Source organism: Gopherus flavomarginatus, chromosome 7 (assembly GCF_025201925.1).
Source record: "Gopherus flavomarginatus isolate rGopFla2 chromosome 7, rGopFla2.mat.asm, whole genome shotgun sequence".
In the NCBI taxonomy this organism is placed as follows: Eukaryota; Metazoa; Chordata; order Testudines; family Testudinidae; genus Gopherus; species Gopherus flavomarginatus.
Window position 1 is genome coordinate 61,858,904 of NC_066623.1, and position 18,844 is coordinate 61,877,747.

Here is an 18,844-nt window from a genome sequence, read left to right on the forward strand (position 1 = left end):
AGGGGGGACCTCCGCGACTTACGGAATTGGTGTCCCGTCTCGCTCCTCAGCATGGACTACAAAATCATTACGAAGGCCATCTCGATGCGGCTAGGGTCCGTGCTGGACGTTCTGGAATTAGGGTGTAGGGGTGGTCTGTCGTTCACCATCTTGTCCCTGGATCAGGAGAAGGCGTTCGACAGGGTGGATCACGGGTATCTTCTGAGCACTTTGCGAGCATTCGGCTTCGGACCCCAGTTTGTGGGTTTTCTCCAGGTGCTGTACACTTCTGCAGAGTGTCTGGTCAGGCTCAACTGGACCCTGACCAAGCCGGTCAGCTTCGAGTGGGGAGTACGGCAGGGGTGCCCCCTCTCGGGCCAGCTGTACACTCTGGCGATCGAGCCCTTCCTCTGTCTCCTCCGCAGGAGATTGACGGGGTTGGTGCTTCAGGAGCTGGAGCTGTAGCTGGTCCTGTTGGTGTACGCTGACGATGTGCTCCTCGTGGTCCAGGACCCGGGTGACTTGGCGCGGGTAGAGGCTTGCCAGGCTGTGTACTCGGCGGCCTCCTCCGCCCAGGTCAACTGGGTCAAGAGCTCTGGCCTAGTGGTCGGGGATGGGTGGCAGGCGAGCTCCCTCCCACCCACACTTCAGGCCATCTGGTGGAGCACGGGTCCACTGCTCTATCTCGGCGTTTACCTTTCTGCCACGCATCCGTCTCCGCTGGAGAACTGGCAGGGTAATGGAGCGGCTCCGGAAATGGACAGGACTACTCCACTGCCTCTCCCTTCGAGGGAGGGCACTGGTGCTTAATCAACTGATCCTGTCCATGCTCTGGTACCGGCTCAACACCCTGGTCCCGGCCCTGGATTTCCTGGCCAACCTCTAGGTGGTGATTCTGGCGTTCTTTTGGCCAGGAATGCACTGGGTCTCTGCAGGGGTCCTCCACCTGCCCCTGGAGGAAGGGGGGCAGGGCCTGAAGTGCCTACGCACTCAAGTCCATGTCTTCCATCTCCAGGCCCTTCAGAGGTTCCTGTATGGTGCAGGTGGTCCGGCGTGGAGCGTATTGGCGCACACCTTCCTCTGCCGCTTCCGAGGGCTCCGATACAACCGGCAGCTCTTTTACCTCCATCCGAGAGGTCTTCCGCGAGACCTCTCCAGGCAGCCGGTTTTCTACCAAGACCTCCTCCGGACCTGGAAGCTCTTTTCAACAACCAGGTCCGTGGCGGCCACCGTGGGGGTTGATCTCCTCTCGGAGCCCCTGCTACACAACCTTCAGCTTCATGTGCAGGTGGCGGAGTCCCCCGCGGTGCACCAGAGGCTGGTCTTAGCGGGAGTCACCAGGGTCAGAGACCTCCTGGACTACGACCGGGGAGACTGGCTGGATCCCCTGACGCTTGCTCAGCACATGGGGCTCTCCCGCCCTCATACTCTCCGGCCCGTACTTCAGGAGGTGACGGCTGCTTTACAGCCCGCTGCTTGGGCCTACCTCGACCGGGTCCTGCAAGAGGGCACGCCCCGCCCACCCTCCACCTCTCGCCCCGTGAACATTTTTATCGGGCCCCTTCCCTGTGGACCCAATCAGCCTCCCCGCCCTTTCACTGCGAGCCGGCTGCATGATCTGCAGCCAGTTCTGTTCCAGACCGCGCCAAGGAATCATCTGTACACGCTCGTGCTCCACACTCTTCACTACCTCACCCTCGCGTCCTGCCCTGATACCAAATGGCGGGACCTCCTGCCACCTCTCGAGGGTGAGAAGCCCCGGTGGGCCAGCTTATACTCTGCCCTGGTCCCGAGGCCTGCCGGGGATGTCAGTTGGTGGCTCCTTCACGAGGCCGTGAGCACGGGCGTGTACTTGGGGACGGGTGAACCGTGCCAACACCTGCCCCTTTTGCGGCATCACTGAGACCCTGGTGCACATTTATTTAGAGTGCGCCAGATTGCAGCCCCTTTTCCGGCTCCTCTTGAATATCTTATTGTGGTTTTGGTTGCACTTTTCCCCTCACCTTTTTATCTATGTACTCCCCATCCGTGGCCCTACAAAGTCGCAGGATCTCCTTATCAACCTCCTCTTGGCCCTGGCCAAACTAGCCATCTATAAAACCAGGGAGAGAAGATTGGCCAACGGGATTTCCTGCGACTGGGGGGGCCTATTTTTGCTCCTCTGTCCGTTCACGCATCTGAGCAGAGTTCCTCTGGGCTGCGTCCACTGGCTCCCTTGACGCCTTCCAGGAGCAGTGGGCGTTGTCCGGGGTTCTCTGCTTGGTGTTCCCATTAGGTTCCCTTTGTTTAGTCGTATGACCTCACTCCCGATCCTGTTTTTTCATTAGCTGTCCCACGAAATCATTTGGTGTCACAGACCTGTGGATCCTCCCCTTAGGCTGGGGGGAGGTCCTTTAGAAGTGGGCGGGCTTTGCCCGCCCACCTCCTGGATGCCAATAGGACAAGACTCCTGTACCCCACTGGTTTGGGTCTGTCACAGTGTATAAATACTTTTTCTTGGGATGTCTTTAAAAAAAACCAAGGTGAAGTACTGTGACTGGATTGATTGGCACTGCCTGAATAAGTGTTAATCTTCTGAGTAGAATAGAGCATTGTATACCTTAATAAAGAGAAACTTGTCATCCTGGGGGGTAAGTGGCCACAATGGACAGAGCCCTACAAAAGCAGTGAGTATAGCATAGAACTGGGAATCTGGCGATATAGTCTGTTCCTTGCTCAGCCCCTAATTGTGTGGCCTTGGGCAAGTCACTTAACCTCTCTCTACACCTCAGTTTCCTGATTGTCAAATAGGGATTATAGTACTTACTCACCACTGCAAAGTGCTTTGAAATCTGCCCTTAAAAAGTGTTATGTACTGTTATCTCCAACAGTTACTCAAGATTTAAAGAAAAAAGCTTAGGGAAATTTTTATCTTTCCATAATCTTCCTACTTCAAAAGATAAAGACATCACTCCATGCTTCATTTTGCCAAATCACAGTCTCAGGATAATGAAAAGGAAATCTGAATTCAACAGTTTTTCAAGTTGTTCCATCATATGTTCAATTTCCTTTTATAGACTGCAAGTGTAATTTTAAGGGTTTTTATGAAAAAAACTTGAGTTAAAATTAAGTAAAATTGACAGATACTAAGTTCTTCATTGATGTGTTGTCCACATGGATTCCTCTCTTACTGCAGATGAACCCCATGCACCTGAGATCAGATTCTTCTGGCCATCCGTTTCTACAACTTGCAGGTTCTTTCTGTCTCCACCTAACCCCCAATACCTACACAAGTTCTTTCTTACCTCCCTCGGCAGAGAGATGGAATCCTTTCAATCTGCCTGCTTCTCTTCAGTTCAGTTGCAGTGAGTGTTTAGGTAATACAGTTGTCAGGTTGCTAACTTTTAGATTGCCTGTTGGTTTTAAAGTTGTGTTGGTTTTTTTTTTACTATTTTCTTTTACTAATTTTTCATAGATAATAGGCTTGGAGCTGCCGCCTCTCCCCTTCCATTTTTACAGAGACTTGAGCTGTTGTAGTAGATGTTAAATCTCTGGGCTTTAGGAATGCCACTTTCTGGTGCTGCTATTCTATTCAACAGTCTAAGTGGCTATTTTGTTTAGGCAAATGTCATATCCCTGACCATTGCTTATTTGCTGCTCTTGTTCCAGGCAGACTCAGAAGGTTAGGGGTGCCTGCTTAGTTCCTTCTTCTCGAGTACTTCATTGAAAGCTTCCTCAGACTCAGAGAAGGATGTGGCTAAGGCTCAGTCTTTCTCCAATCTCTCTCAGCTCATGCCCACGCTAGCTGGGATTTCATCCTGAGCTCCAAGGCTGAGATGTCTAAGGCACCAGTTGTCAGCTTCAGTCCAGTTGTGGACTTCTTCAGGCACAGGTAGGAAGGAGCTTGACACTCCAGAGACAAGACTAGACATCCTCAGAATTAAGACACAATAGTCATCATGTCTAACTTGTTTCAAGTGCCACAGCCAATGGCATCCAAATAGCCCAAGATGGATTCCTCTGGAATCTTGTTACTGACTGTGAAAAGAGTATCTGCTGATTGCCTTTCCTGTCATACAGACTCTTCTTCACCCTCTGTACCCTGCACACACTCAGCCCCTCAACCTGAAGCAAATACTCACCAGCAACTATACACCACACAACAAAAACACAACCCAGGAACCAAACCTTGGTGCCAACTCTGTCCACGTATCTATTCAAGGGACACCATCATAGGGCCTAACCACATCAGCCACACCATCCGGGGCTCATTCACCTACCAATGTGATATATGCCATCATGTGCCAGCAATGCCCCTCTGCCATGTACATTAGTCAAACCGAACAGTCTCTACACAAAAGAATAAATGGACAAAAATCTGACATCAGGAATCATAACATTCAAAAACCAGTAGAAGAACACTTCAATCTCTCTGGTCACTCAGTAACAGACCTAAAAGTGGCAATTCTTCAACAAAAAAATATAAAACCAGACTCCAACATGAAGCTGCAGAACTAGAATTAATTTGCAAACTGGATACCACCAGATTAGGCCTGAATCAAGACTGGGAGTGGTTGGATCATTACAAAACCTAAACTTAATTTCCCCAATACTAATTTCTCCCTATTGTTACTCACACCTTCCTGTCAACTGTCTGTAATGGGCCACTCTCTTACCACTTCAAAAGTTATTTTTCCTCACTTGGTATCCTGCTGTTAATTGATTTCTCATTAGACTGACGTCACACTTGGTAAAGCAATCCCCATCCTTTCATGTATTTATACAGGCTCCTGTATTTTTCACTTCATGCATCCGATGAAGTGGGTTCTAGCCCACAAAAGCTTATGCCCAAATAAATTTGTTAGTTCTAAAGTGCCACCACAACTTTTCATTGTTTTTGATGATACAGAGTAACACGGCTGCCACTCTGAAACCTGTGGTCTTTTTGTCACTGTGAGTGACCTGTCTGTGGACTTGATACTGAATTACCCTTGCTGGGATGGTACTGGATTCCCCGCAGCAGTGCAAACTAGACTTTTGGCCACCTAAATCATGGTACTGCATACAGCAGTTGAGACATCACTATGGTATACTTCCCCTGTCCAGCTACAATGGGACTCAGGAATGGACTCCAAAGATTTCTCTTTGAGCACGGGAGTGTATAGATCCGTGGTATTCTCCTGTGTCCACCGATTCAGTATCCAAATGCTTATCAGTCATAGCCCTGCTGGACACATTGGGTTATGAAATGGGTCTGAGAGATTGTCAGCAACTGGTATGGCATACAATTCCATTTTCTTCCTACTCCCCACTCAACTTCCCTGTCCTCCTTCAGGAACCCCTCTCAAGATATTCTTGAAGCAAGAGGGTGGATTCTTCCACTGCTCCAAGATGCAGGGGGAGATTTAGAATTCAGGGGCAGCTGGGGTTTTTAATTCTCATTTATTCTTTCTAAAGAAAGCGGGTTGGCAGCCTATTCTAGATTTTTAGTGTCTCAACAATATACACCTGGCTCACAGGAAATCCCTCAGATTCCTAGTAGGAACATCTCATTACCAAGGTTCTGTCCTTTAGTCTTTCTCCGCATTGAGGGTGTTCACTAAGTACCTGGTAGTCATGGCAGCTTATTTACAGAAACAAGGGAGGAGTTTATTCATATCCCGTTGAAGGGTTGATCTGAGGACGTTCAGCACAGCAGGTGGCCAGTGCAGTTCAAATAACCTTAAAGTTTTTTGCCACACTAAAGCTCAAAGTCAACAAAGAAAAATCCACATTCAGCAGACACCTCATAGATCTGATGATCATGGTCCCACAAGAAGTCCTATCCTCATTAAACTAGTGGAAGGACCCACTTCAGGTGTACAAGGAAGTACTCTTTGCTGCACCTCTACCTACTAAGACTCTGGGGACAGATGGCTCCATTGAGGGATGTGGAGGGTTCATGTAAGTCACCTTCAAACACCAGGCCTGTGGTCCTCTCAAGAAGTTTGTCTGCACATAAATGTTCTGGGACTCATAGCCATTTGCCTGGCATGCAAAGCATTTTTGCCTCTACTCCTGGGATTCACAGTCCAAGTGCTAACAAACACCACCACAATTATACATTATGTCAGCAGTAAAGGAGGAGCTAGGTCATCTGCACAAGAGAGCATTCAGCTCTATTCCTTACCCACTGATGTCACTGGCCCTGCATCATCCAAGCATTCAGAACTTGCTAGAAGATCACCTCAGCAGGCAGTTCTCAGACCATCACAAGTGGTCAGTCAAGGACCCAGTGTTTCAGAGCACTTTTTTGCAAGTGGAGATACCCATCAATTGACCTATTTGCCACAGATCAGAAAAGAAATGCCAAGTGTTCTGCTCTATTCTGGGCCCTGTCTGATTCTTTTCTCATCCCCTGGATACTGAGACTAATGTGTGCTTTCCCCTAATATCCTTGAAGGACCTGAGAAAACAGACGCAAGATGTTGGCTCAATTGTGATAGCCCCTGCATGGGCCAAGGAGTTCCAGTATTCGGATCTGGAACCTCTCTGTGGAGCCCCAAATCACTTTGTCTGTCCTGTGCAACATAGTCTCTCCCTTTTTAGGATCTCTATAACATGAAAAGGTTGATGGATCTCCTTCTTTGAGTGCTTAGTAATCTCTTCCCTCTGCCACCTAGCTATGAAGACTGCCTTTCTAGTAGCCATTACATCTGTTTGAAGGGTAGTAGAGATTCAGGCCCCCAGGACAGGGCTTCCTTACACTGTGTTTCATAAGGAAAGGGTCACTCTCAGGTCTCATCCCAAGTTCTTGCCCAAATTTGTTTTAAAATGTTTGTGTGTATAAATTTATTCATCTTTGTTTTCTTCCCCAAGCCTTGTTCAGTCTCAGGGGAAACTAAATTTCATACACTTGATGTATAAAAGAGATTGTAAGTCTACCTTAACAGGACAAAAATATTTTAGGACATACCTAAACTGTGGCCTTCATAGAGAAAATGAGTGAAGGGTTAGGCACTATCCTCTGAGATTGTTAGCTCGTCTTCAACTGTATAAGAACATATTATGAGTGAGTTAGATTCATCTAGCTGCATTAGAGCTCATTCTGCTAGACATCCGGTATCCTCTGCTAACTATTCCTGTTTCTGAAGTTTATATGGTGGTCTGCATGCATGGTTCACTCATTTACAAGACACTATTCTTTGGTAGAGGCTTCCAGATAGGATGCTGCTTATTTTAGGGCTGTTCTCCATTCATTGTTCAAGTAGGACTCCTAGTACCCACATCCAAGCTAACAGACAACTGCTATCTGTCACCTAGAGTAGAATTCACGTGGACAGTCACTCACAGAAGAGAGAATGGTTACTTACATTACAGTAACTTACATGAGATCTTCGAGATGTGTTGTCCACCTAGATTCCATGACCTGCACTCCTTCCCCACTACTATGGAGTCCTACTCCTCTATGGCTCTGAACTGGTTACAGAACTCAGTGACACTTGGGTCTGCTCTGCTGTTTATGCCTTTGGGTGAAGATATATGAGCATGTAGGGGACAAGCACAGCCCCAACAAACACTGCTGGACAAAAGAGTCCAATCGTGCACATGAGCATCAGGAGTGGAATCCATTTTGACAACATATCTCTAACAACCATACTTACTGTAAGGTAAGTAATTCATTCATTCAAAATCATCTTTGATAGTAAAATTTTTTTCCCTGTTTGGATACCTCCTTCATCCATCAGGCTTGATCTTTTTCCCTCCTTCCGGCAGAACAGATGAACGTGTACTATTCCTTTTTTCCCTCAAAATAAGTTCTGAATTCTGCTGTGAAAAGGTAGGACACAGAGCCCTACTTAAAAATCCCTCACTTTCGCTCAATTTGTCTACGTGCTCCTATTCTCGTAGTGAAGGGGCAACATCAGCTTGATCATGCCAGTCTGATGGTTATACTTTCATTAGTTGCAAGCAACAGCTAAGATTAAGGTATCTGAAAACTTGGTGAAATAACTTTTATTTTTTCTCTCTAGTTCAAGTTGTGCATTTGACAGCTCTTTGTAGTCAGTGTCTCTTTGCTGAAAACTCATAAACAGGGAACAAACTCTCACACAATATTTTAAAAAGAATTAAATAGACATTCTGTTAAAGTCCTATATCCTAGGATTTTAATACATTTGTCAATTTTAAAAAATTCAAGCTGACCATGTCTTTAAAGTTTTTCTCACAGTACTGCTGAGAACAAAAAGCTTCCTTTAGGATAGAAAAAACACTTTTGCCTTTTTTCCCTTCATTGGTTCTCCTGAAATATGTTGTGTCCCTCCATCTCTGTAACACTCTCGTGCAGTGGTTCTCAACCTGTGGTCTGCGGATTATGTCTAAGGGGTCCATGAAAGACTTGCACTGAAAACTGACTGAACAGAATTCAACTGTATATACAGACAATAGATTTCCAAGGGGTCCGCACTTCCATTAGAAATGTCCAAAGGGGTCCGCAAATGAAAACGGTTGAGAACCACTGTCCTACTCATACTTCTGAGGCTTATATACTAAGGCTGCAAGTATCCGTGTCCTATTTATTTGAAAACATCTCCATCAGTCTTAACTGTACTTATTCTTGGACTCAGTGGGGAAATAATCCTTGTACTTTAACATGCAGATTTAGAATTTTCTGTACTCTGAAAAATGCAGAAATACACAAGTTCCCAACCCTTAAGGTTTATGTTCCTTTTCCTGTGGATAATTGATCTTACCTTAAATGGCTGATACAGATTTTTCTTCTGCTGAAACCATTTTACCCTAAGGCAGGAATCTTTAATCCCAGATAGGAAAAGAAATATTCATAAAATATATCAATTCTAGTGTGTGGTTCTTCACAATCTGGTTCCTGGCCACCTCTATCTGTTGCCTGAAGACATCAGCCAGTGCACTTTGGAAACTATTTTAAGTAGACCTCCTAAGTTTGTTTTGTGTTTTAACATTTTACTCACATACCAGACTCCAAAATAGCTAAAGCAGAGATCTACTGTTAGGAAAGATTTTATTTCAAAAGGCATGTTGAAAGTATGGCAAGTATCATGGATGAGAACTACACTGATGATATTTATACTCCATGTAGACGAGCGGACTCACCCCTGCGGCACCTCCTGCTGGTGACTTCTGGGAATTAGCTCAATTCAGCTCTGGAGCGCCCTCTGCAGGCTGGTGATCCGCCTGTCCTCTGGGCTCCATGTCCCTCCCTGTATCCGGTGCCCTTTTACATGGGGTGCTGCCCCCTGGCAGTAACCCCTTTCTCTCAGGGTCTCCCCTCCCCAGGGAATCCCCACCCTCTATCCCCATCTTGCCTCAGTATATGGCTACTGCCAGTCATTGTCTAGCCCCACGCCCTGAGGCAGACTGCAGTATCAGCCTACTCATCACTGGCAAGGAGGGTTTGGACCTGCTGCCTTGGCCTACCCCTGGGCTGTCCTCTGCAACCCGCAGTACCTATTAGGCCAATGCTAGGCCGCAGCCTGGGGCTTTCCAGGCGAGAGCTCCCCAGCTCCTCTGCCTTTCCCCAGCCCTGCTTCACTCAGGTACCTTTATATCCAGCTCCCTGCAGCCAGGCCCCTCTCCCTCTATAGCTAGAGAGAGACTGTCTTGGCTTCTGGCTCACAGCCTCTTATAGGGGCCAGCTGGGCCTGATTGGAACATGGCCACAACGGAGCCTACTTTCCCCAATCAGCCTAGGCTTCTTGCCCCAGCCTGAAGGCTACTTTCTCCAGCCACAGCCCCTTCCCAAGGCTGTTTTTAATCCCTTCAGAGCAAGAGCAGGGGTCCACCCTGCTACACTCCACCTCTATCCCCCTCACGCCCTACCAGACAAACAGAATGAGGGTTTGTTACTTAGTTTAGATCTAAGAGGATTTGACGGACTTACAAAATCAACATTTTTACATCCACCAATCTCAGTAGCCATTCAGGAAAAGTCACTGACCTACCTTCAGGCTACATGTTTGTGTTTCAATCCATCATGTGTTAGATAATGACTAAGGGCTTGTCTACATCAGAAAGTTGCAGCGCTGGTGAGGGAGTTACAGCGCTGCAACTTTGAAGGTGTACACATCTGCAGGGCACCACCAGCGCTGCAACTCCCTGTTTGCAGCGCTGGCCGTACTCCCGTTTTGTCTCGGGTGTAGAGGATCCAGCGCTGGTGATCCAGCGCTGGTAATCCAATGTAGACACTTACCAGCGCTTTTCTTGACCTCCGTGGAAGGAGGAAGCCTCTGGTAATCAAGCTGGTCTCCTTTCCCGGTTTGCTCTCTCGTTCCCGGAGCCCAGAGCAAGCAGGTCTCCTTCCCTGCGGTTTGCTGGGTGGCTCCGGGAACGAGAGAGCAAACCGCGGCGAAGCGGGTCTCCTTTCCCGGTTTGCTCTCTCGTTCCCGGAGCCCCGAGCAAGCAGGTCTCCTTCCCTGCGGTTTGCTGGGTGGCTCCGGGAACGAGAGAGCAAACCACGTCGAAGCGGGTCTCCTTTCCCGGTTTGCTCTCTCGTTCCCGGAGCCCAGAGCAAGCAGATCTCCTTCCCTGCGGTTTGCTGGGTGGCTCCGGGAACGAGAGAGCAAACCGCGGCGAAGCGGGTCTCCTTTCCCGGTTTGCTCTCTCGTTCCCGGAGCCCAGAGCAAGCAGGTCTCCTTCCCTGCGGTTTGCTGGGTGGCTCCGGGAACGCGAGAGCAAACCGCGGCGAAGCGGGTCTCCTTTCCCGGTTTGCTCTCTCGTTCCCGGAGCCCCGAGCAAGCAGGTCTCCTTCCCTGCGGTTTGCTGGGTGGCTCCGGGAACGAGAGAGCAAACCGCGGCGAAGCGGGTCTCCTTTCCCGGTTTGCTCTCTCGTTCCCGGAGCCCAGAGCAAGCAGGTCTCCTTCCCTGCGGTTTGCTGGGTGGCTCCGGGAACGAGAGAGCAAACCGCGGCGAAGCGGGTCTCCTTTCCCGGTTTGCTCTCGCGTTCCCGGAACCCCCCTTGAAGCCGCCCAACAGCGCTGCAGTGTGGCCACATCTAACACCACTTGCAGCGCTGGTTGCTGTAAGTGTGGCCACTCTGCAGCGCTGGCCCTATACAGCTGTACTAATACAGCTGTAACAACCAGCGCTGCAAAACTTTAGATGTAGACATGGCCTGAGATTTACTGAAAAAGGCCAGATTCATTCTGAGAGCTCTGGGCATGCCTTTGACATAGAATGCCTATTGCTTTCACTGAACTGATGCCAGTTACTGCAGGATATCAAAGTTAATCCAAGGCATTGACTGCCAGAGGGAAAGGGAGATGAGGGGGTCTGTCACAGGAGGCAAGTGAACTGCAATATAAGTATTACTGGTACATTTGTAAAGTTTAAGTCCTGTGGGACTCTGACAAATTAGGCACAATGAAAATTCGAAATGGACTAGTGTTCTTTAATCTCTGTTCCTCACCTCACTACCTTGAGGCAACAAAACTTGGGGCTTGTTTGGTGAAACTGCCTAGAATATAGTAGGAAATACTTTCTCCTTCATCTGACACGTAACTTGTCTTTTTTTACTGGTGCCAGCCCCTTGCACATTTGGCACACACTGTATTTGGTAGTTAACACTGGCAGTGAAAAGATACTAACTCCTGTTCTGTAGCCCAGTTTGCAAGTGTTTGTCTATGAGAGGAGCCATACAATTGGAAGGAGTCTCCAGGCCAGAGCCATGCTTGCAGAGACAGAGTTTTAAGAATTCCTTGAGCTCAGTTGTAGGGGTGAGAGATGGATTGTGAAACGTGAGATGGGATCAGAATGCAGGTTATTTCAAATATGGCAACTGCAGGAGTCCATGCTGCAGGATGTGTTTTACAGGCTATTCAGGTTTTTTAACCCTCAGCAAGTAACTACTGGAGTCACTAAATTCTTCTATGATAACCGAGCTTGCAGCTCTGTTAACCAATCTGCTCAAGTTCAAGGTGGCTGTAGGCTCTGTCAGTACAGCTAATGGTGTTTTGTAAGCTCCTTTACCTGGACCATTCTGGTTAAAGGAGGTTAGGCTTCTCTGAGTAATTCTTGATTTATCTGGTCTTCATTTCGACCTGTATTGTTTCACTGAATTTAAATGCATCACTCTTGCTTCGCGCCTATAACTATAGGACAGTGTAGCTGGAAGAAAATAATATAGAGAATTTTCACAATCAGTATTTTGAAATTAGACTGAGGAAATTCACAAACTTTGACAAATCCTTACCCTGTATTTTAATGTGCTAAACTTATTAGAATGTTATAAAATTTCATACATTTCTTACAAGCCCTATGCCAGGGGTGGCCAAACTGTGGCTTGTGAGCCACAGTCGGCTCTTTTACCAGTAAGGTGCGGCTCGTGGAGCTCCATTCCCCCCAGTTCTCCACCTACCAGTCTCTGGGGGAGCAGCTTAGGCCGTCTGCCTTGCAGCAGGGTGGTAGGGTAGAGGCTTCTGTCCAGTGAGGAGAGGGGTCTCAGGGCTTCAGCCCCACAGGGTGCACCTGCTGGGGCTCGGCTCAGGGCTTCAGCAGGAGCAGGGTTGAAGCACCAAGCCCCATCTAGGTGTGCCATGGCTCTCAAACTTCTGAAGATTGTCGTATATGGCTCAGAGGGTCAGTAAGTTTGACCACCCCTGCCCTATGCTCTACAAAAGCAGCCATACACTAGCACAAATGCAGACTATCTTTGCTACATAGAAGTCATCTGTTTAGCCACAGACCCAGCTAGAATTCGTCCTCCTGGAATGTGCCTGTGTCTTACTCATCAGAACTTTTCTCCACATTCTTCCATTTCCACCACTACTGTATATTTTTATACCTCACTCTGAGTCAGATGTGGAGGGTTAGGGAGTGTATTAGTACTGTGCTCCATTCGGGCTCATCTAGCAATCCCAGAGTACCATGTGCTTGCAAAACAAGTAGCAAAATGATTATCAGTGGTTGATTTTAAGCCAGTTGATGGCAATTAAATGTTAACGCACTATTGAGATAATAGAGTATTTCACATCTCTATTCACGCTATTTTCAGACTGTCTGCAGACACAGCTTCACATTTGAAAGATTATTTGCCAACTTATGCTTTCACTTACTTAAAAAAAAATCTGCAAAAACGGTTAGGGCCCCAGAGAATAAAGAGATACCACAGAGTGCTAAATCAGTCCAACCCTTCCATCTCACTGTAGCCATGGCACCCATATGCCCACACTTGTGTACCTCACTACACTTTTATTAACAAGACCTGACTATCCATAGATATCCACTATTTCCCCCTCTGTTGTAAAATCAGAGGACTTTATTTCATTCTCAAACAATTGCCTCACCTTATACGTGCTCCATAGAGTAGTCCTCATATTTGAAACTGAAACAGAGTGGTGTCTATGCAAAGTATTTCCAGTCATTGCACCAGCTTTAGCAGGGCGTGCATGTAGAGTGAAGGTAGTTCAGTGTTCAACTTAAATCCAACCTGAACTTAGGACTTTCTGGTGTTCCAATATCTACTTCTAGAACTACAATATCCTGTTAAGGTTTTTAGAAGTAATGAGTCTGCCCAATCCTAACTATATCTTACGGAAGTATTTTGTCTTTGAACTGATTTTCAGATACGTTCTCTTGAAAAGAGTCAGCTTTGAATTGGAAAGTACGAACTGCAAACAAATGCTGTAAACTCATTCCCCTAGTATAATACTTTAAAATCAAGTGACACCTGTGGTTTGTTTCTCTCTAGCTGGTACATGCACTTGCCATACTTCCCAGTTTCTTGTCTCCAAATTCTGGTTCTCTAGTTATCTTATACTGCCTTTTGAAAGAATTTTGCAGTAAGGGAGGGTTGGAAAAATCTTGATAGCCCAACTGCTTCCAAGAATGGATAACACTGAGTTGGATTTCAACTCTGTCATAGGTCTCCATATTTAATTGGTACAATCAGTAGAATTCCAGTTCAGACATACCATGACAAGTGGAAACTATCTTATTTTGATTTCTAGCATTTGGCCATGGCTGATTTCTCTGCTAAACAGCTTCCAGCCCCATGAGGAAGATCTTTCCAGCACTAATGGTAAGGATGCCCTTAGACTGTGTTGTGTGAAAGGGAGGTGGGAGTGGGGGAGAAGTATCTCTAGCATCATTGGTGTTGGGGTGTCATGATTGGATATGAAAGTAGAATAAAGCACCTTCCAGTATTAGTACACTTAGATTGTGAATATTTTACAAACTGCTCTTTTCTGTGCTGAGCATATTGTATTTCATTTTATCTATCCTACACTGCCTGTAGATCCCACAGCATGAGCAGTACAGAATTTATCTAGTAGTGTGAGCTGTACTGTATGTGGTGACTGGATATCCATAACCTTACTGGTGCAGCATATTTCAGGCTTTGTTTACTGATATTCTTTCCTATCTGATTGTTCACCAGCTACCCCACTTCCAGAGGAATTTGAGTTGCAGGGATTCTTAGCTCTGAGACCGTCATTCAGGTGAGTGGCAGCTGAAAGATGCTTTACCCATACTGGTGGTGAAGTACTGAGATGAAGACTTTGTGGTAGGGAGATACTGACTTTCTGCACTAACCCTATTTTCACAGCAAGTACAGATGAATGTAGATCTCCTTACAAACCATTTTAATAAGTAAAAAGTGATCTGGGTGCAGAACTCCAATCTCTCTAGTTTTATGATGAACTGGAGTCCATGTCCAGTATTAGACAGGAGTAAAATTTTGGAGGGAAAGTTTGTTTTTTGTAAACACATTTGTATATAAAAACATATTAAAACTTGTAACGTGGATGGGGTTCTTTTTTTCTGGTTTTAATTTTTAAATTTTCCTTTTTGCATTTTTCCTTCAATAGCCTTCAATCCAGCTTTGGAAACAGTGATGATCTTAAAGGAGAACTCACACTGAGAATTTGGGAAAGGAATATATTTATATGAATAAACAACTTGGCCCTTCTGTTTCCTTTGCTGCTGTTGAAGTTGTGGGATTTTCTCCCTCTGAGCCTAACCTGTTCTTCAGTTTGATCCTGTAGCAAAGTAGTTCTCCTATGCCTGACATATGCATAATTTCCGTAGTATCAGAGTACTAATAGCACTATGACTTCACTAGAGGAGCCAGGAGGAGATGTCTAGTGAGGGGAAGATGTTGGTTTAAACAAATTAAACACCTTATGAAAAATTATTAAATCCAGTCGCTTACTGTTAACCTTTATGCTTATGGTCTTAATGAATATGAGGGTTTTTCCTAATATCATGCACCCTTTTGTCATGTCATAAAGGATTTGATGTCCGTAACTTACTTGCTTAATGTAGACCTTCTTTATTAAAGTAATAGAACTGAAAATGCAATTCAGATATCTATAATTGTATTTAGGTTATTAAACCCTGCTGAAAATGAAACCTGCAATAGCTTTCTGTACAGTTCATTGTCCTTTTTGAAAGCCTCCGTTTGCCTTTATGGCACAAGAGGTAACTGAGATGAATTTTATTTTCCATTCTTTGTTTACGTCAATATTAGGAACTTGGATTTTTCCAAAGGCCACCAGGGGATTACAGGAGACAAAGAAGGGCAGCAGCGACGGGTACGGCAGCAACGACTGATCTTCACAGGAAAATGGATTGCTGACAACCAGCCAAGGTATCTACGCAGCTGCTGGTGCTCTCTCTCGCTCCTGTTGTATATTGTTCTTGCTGTAAAGCGTAGTCGTATTGACAGGTGCCAGAGATTTAACCGTTTTGAGTGGAAATGTTGATATGTTGCCTTAGTGTATTGTAGAACACTACATATGTAAGTAAATGTTCTGTACTGTGGTTGTGACCAAAAAACACTGCACGAATGCATGGTGCTGATAATGAGCATTTGTGAAACTTGTAATTAGTGGAGAATACACAGTTTTTTAGATTTACCTGTTTGGGGCAGGGGTTGTGTATCTTCCTACATGGTGGTAAAGCGTCTAGTACAATGGAACCTCTGAGTACTGCAGTGGTACAATTAAATAACAATACTGGCAATAGTATGTGAAGCGGTAGAGACTGGGTAATGGTGGGTGGGTGTGCATATAGAAGAGTGCCATTGGCCCTGGAAGGTATAATGTAATTTGTGTTATAGAGTTAGTACTGAGGCTGGGGGGTTCATGTGCTGGCTCCTTGCTCGTTGTGTATGTCGTGCCGTTATTATAGCCTGGGAAGATGGGTTACATGGTTAAAATGACTACTACATGCTATTCAGTACCTTTTTTTTTCTCTTTTTAGGCTGTTTCAGTGTGAAAATGAAGTAGGAAAACTGTTGTTTTTGACAGAAATCCCAGAGTTGTTACTAGAGGACCCTAGTGAAGCCAAAGAGAGTCTCGTCCTACAAGAAACATCCATTGCAGAGCCACTGTCTACAAATGGGAGCCCAGGACTCAAATCAGTTCTGTCCACTGGCAGAAATCTTAGCAACTGTGACACTGGGGAGAAACCAATGGTCACATTCAAAGAGAACATTAAACCACGAGACGGAAACAGAGAGCAGGGGCAAATCTATCCACCTAAAGATGTGGGTAGGGAAAGAAGGGACTATAGCAAAGGAATAACAGCTATTAAAAATGATGGAAAGAAAGACAACAAGAGAAAGAATGAAACCAAGAAATGTAGCTTGGAGAAGATGCAGGAGGCAGGAAAGCAGAATGTGGCAGTGCAGGTAAGGCATTCAGATTCTGAGTACAGCGTCTGTCTCTTGCTGTTTTCTTAGATGGTAAGCTCTTTGGAGCAGGGATTGGCTTTTTGTATGTACAGCATCTAGCTGAAAGGAGCCCTAACTGAGGTCCTAGGTGCTATTTCTATGCAAATAGTTAATAACTGAAGAACAGCAACAGGCCTTATTTAGGGACTAGATATAAAAGTGATTCATGGCATTTCCTTACAGGTTTACTCTTTGGGGAAGGGAAGTAATGGATGGTGACCTGGTTGCTGTGTTCAGTGCCTAAATTGTAGTTCTACACTGAAAAGTTACTAGTTAAAAATGGCACTTCTAACTTGACAGGTCAGCTCCTCTACTGTACACAAGGGCTTGTTTACTTTAGTGTCATACATTTTTACTAGAGCTGTCGATTAATCGCTGTTAACTCAAGCGATTAACTTAAAAATTGGGATTAATCTCAGTTTTATTCACACTGTTAAAGAATAGACTACCAGTTGAAATTTAATAAATATTTTGGATGTTTTTCTACATTTCCAAATATTTGATTTCAATTTACAACACAGTGCTCATTTTATATTATTTTTGATTACAGATAGTTGCACTGTAAAAATGTTAAACGAGAGAAATAGTATTTTTCAGTTCACCTCGTACAAGTACTGTAGTGCAATCTCTTTATCTTGAAAGTTGAACTTACAAATGTAGATTTTTTTTTTTTTGTTACATAAGTGCACTCAGAAACAAAGCAATGTAAAACTTTAGAGCCTGTAAGTCCTCACTCAGTCCTACTTCTTGTTCAGCCAGTCACTAAGACAAAAAAAGTTTGTTTACATGTACGGGAGATAATGTTGCCTGCTTCTTATTTACAGTGTCACCTGAAAATGAGAATAGGTGTTCACATGACAGTGTTGTAGCTGGCATTTCTAGGTATTTCCGTGCCAGGTATGCTAAACATTCGTATGCCCTTTCATGCTTCCACCACCATTCCAGAGGACATACTTCCATGCCGATGACGCTCTTAAAATAAATAATGCACTAATTAAATTTGTGACTGAACTCCTTGGGGGAGAATTGTATTTTTCCTGCTCTGTTTTACCTGCATTCTGCCATTTATTTTGTCTTATGGCAGTCTCGGATGACGACCCAGCACATATTGTTCAGTTTAAGAACACTTTTACTGCAGATTTGACAAAATGCAAAGACGGTACCAGATGTGAGATTACTAAAGATAGCTACAGCACTTTACCCAAGGTTTAGGAATCTGAAGTGCCTTTCAAAATCTGAGAGAGATGAGGTGTGGAGCATGTTTTCAGAAATCTTAAAAGAGCAACACTCCAATGTGGAAATTACAGAAACACCCCCACTCCCCAGTGTAGACCAGGCCTGACTTGCAGAATTTTACTGCTGGTGGTTTATGAGCCAACTAACACAGCTTGACTTTCAGATACCAGATTGTTGTAAGGCTGAGAGTTAATAAGCCACATTTTTTACTTGTAACTGAGCATATTTGGTAAGGAGTCATTGATGGACTCAGCCCTAGAACTCCTAATGCCAATTTTAGTACCACTCTTTTGTAGAGAACCATTATGTTTTGAGGGACCCCCAAAGAGCTAGGAAAAATCACTTCAGCTATCTAGAAAGAGTCTGTGTGTATCAGATCCATCAGCTGCCTTTGCTACAGTATCTATGATGTTGATATAGCTCCTTTTTTGGCCGTGATTGATAGACTTACTCTGCGGTGATTCAATTTATTTTCTTTGAGAGAATCAGAGAGTGGCTTTGGACAACTGGTCTTCTGCTCATTCTCTTCTTAGGGCCTTCTTGAACATTCATACTTCATCTAATGCAGAATGTAGTGTAGTTATGTATCTGTATTCCAAAGATGACACTAACATTTCATTTCTCGTTTCAATTCAAGGTGTTGATCTTGACCCCTTAAGATGGCCAAGACCCAACCAATTAAAGACTGCATGTCTCTTCAGCACTCCCCTGACAGTTGAAATTCTGATGAGGGTCATGAGCTGACATGTCTCAGATTCAAACAGGGACTCTGGAGGCATAATTTTTTCAGTGGCATGTTGAGACTAGAGTTAAATTCCCTCCCTTTATTGGTCTGACAGCTTTAGTTTGACTTTAGGTCATTCTGCAAAGCCCATCTGTTTGCTCAGGCTTTCCCAGAAGGAACTGGTTAAAGTGGGGAGGATGGTGGTTCTTTTGTGGTGAGGAGGTGAAGTACAGAAGAAA

The 18,844-nt window shown here is 45.2% G+C and overlaps 1 protein-coding gene across 8 annotated transcripts in view; it reads left to right on the plus strand.

The window, feature by feature from the left end:
- The window catches only part of SMG7 (SMG7 nonsense mediated mRNA decay factor), a 109,602-nt gene that overhangs the window by 64,534 nt on the left and 26,224 nt on the right, over nt 1-18,844 (plus strand). For all 8 annotated transcript variants that reach the window (XM_050963588.1, XM_050963587.1, XM_050963590.1 and 5 more), the window contains 4 exons: nt 13,920-13,990; nt 14,348-14,408; nt 15,440-15,559; nt 16,174-16,603. In XM_050963588.1, coding sequence (XP_050819545.1) covers nt 13,920-13,990; nt 14,348-14,408; nt 15,440-15,559; nt 16,174-16,603 — 682 coding nt within the window. The remainder of the gene's footprint in view (nt 1-13,919; nt 13,991-14,347; nt 14,409-15,439; nt 15,560-16,173; nt 16,604-18,844) is intronic.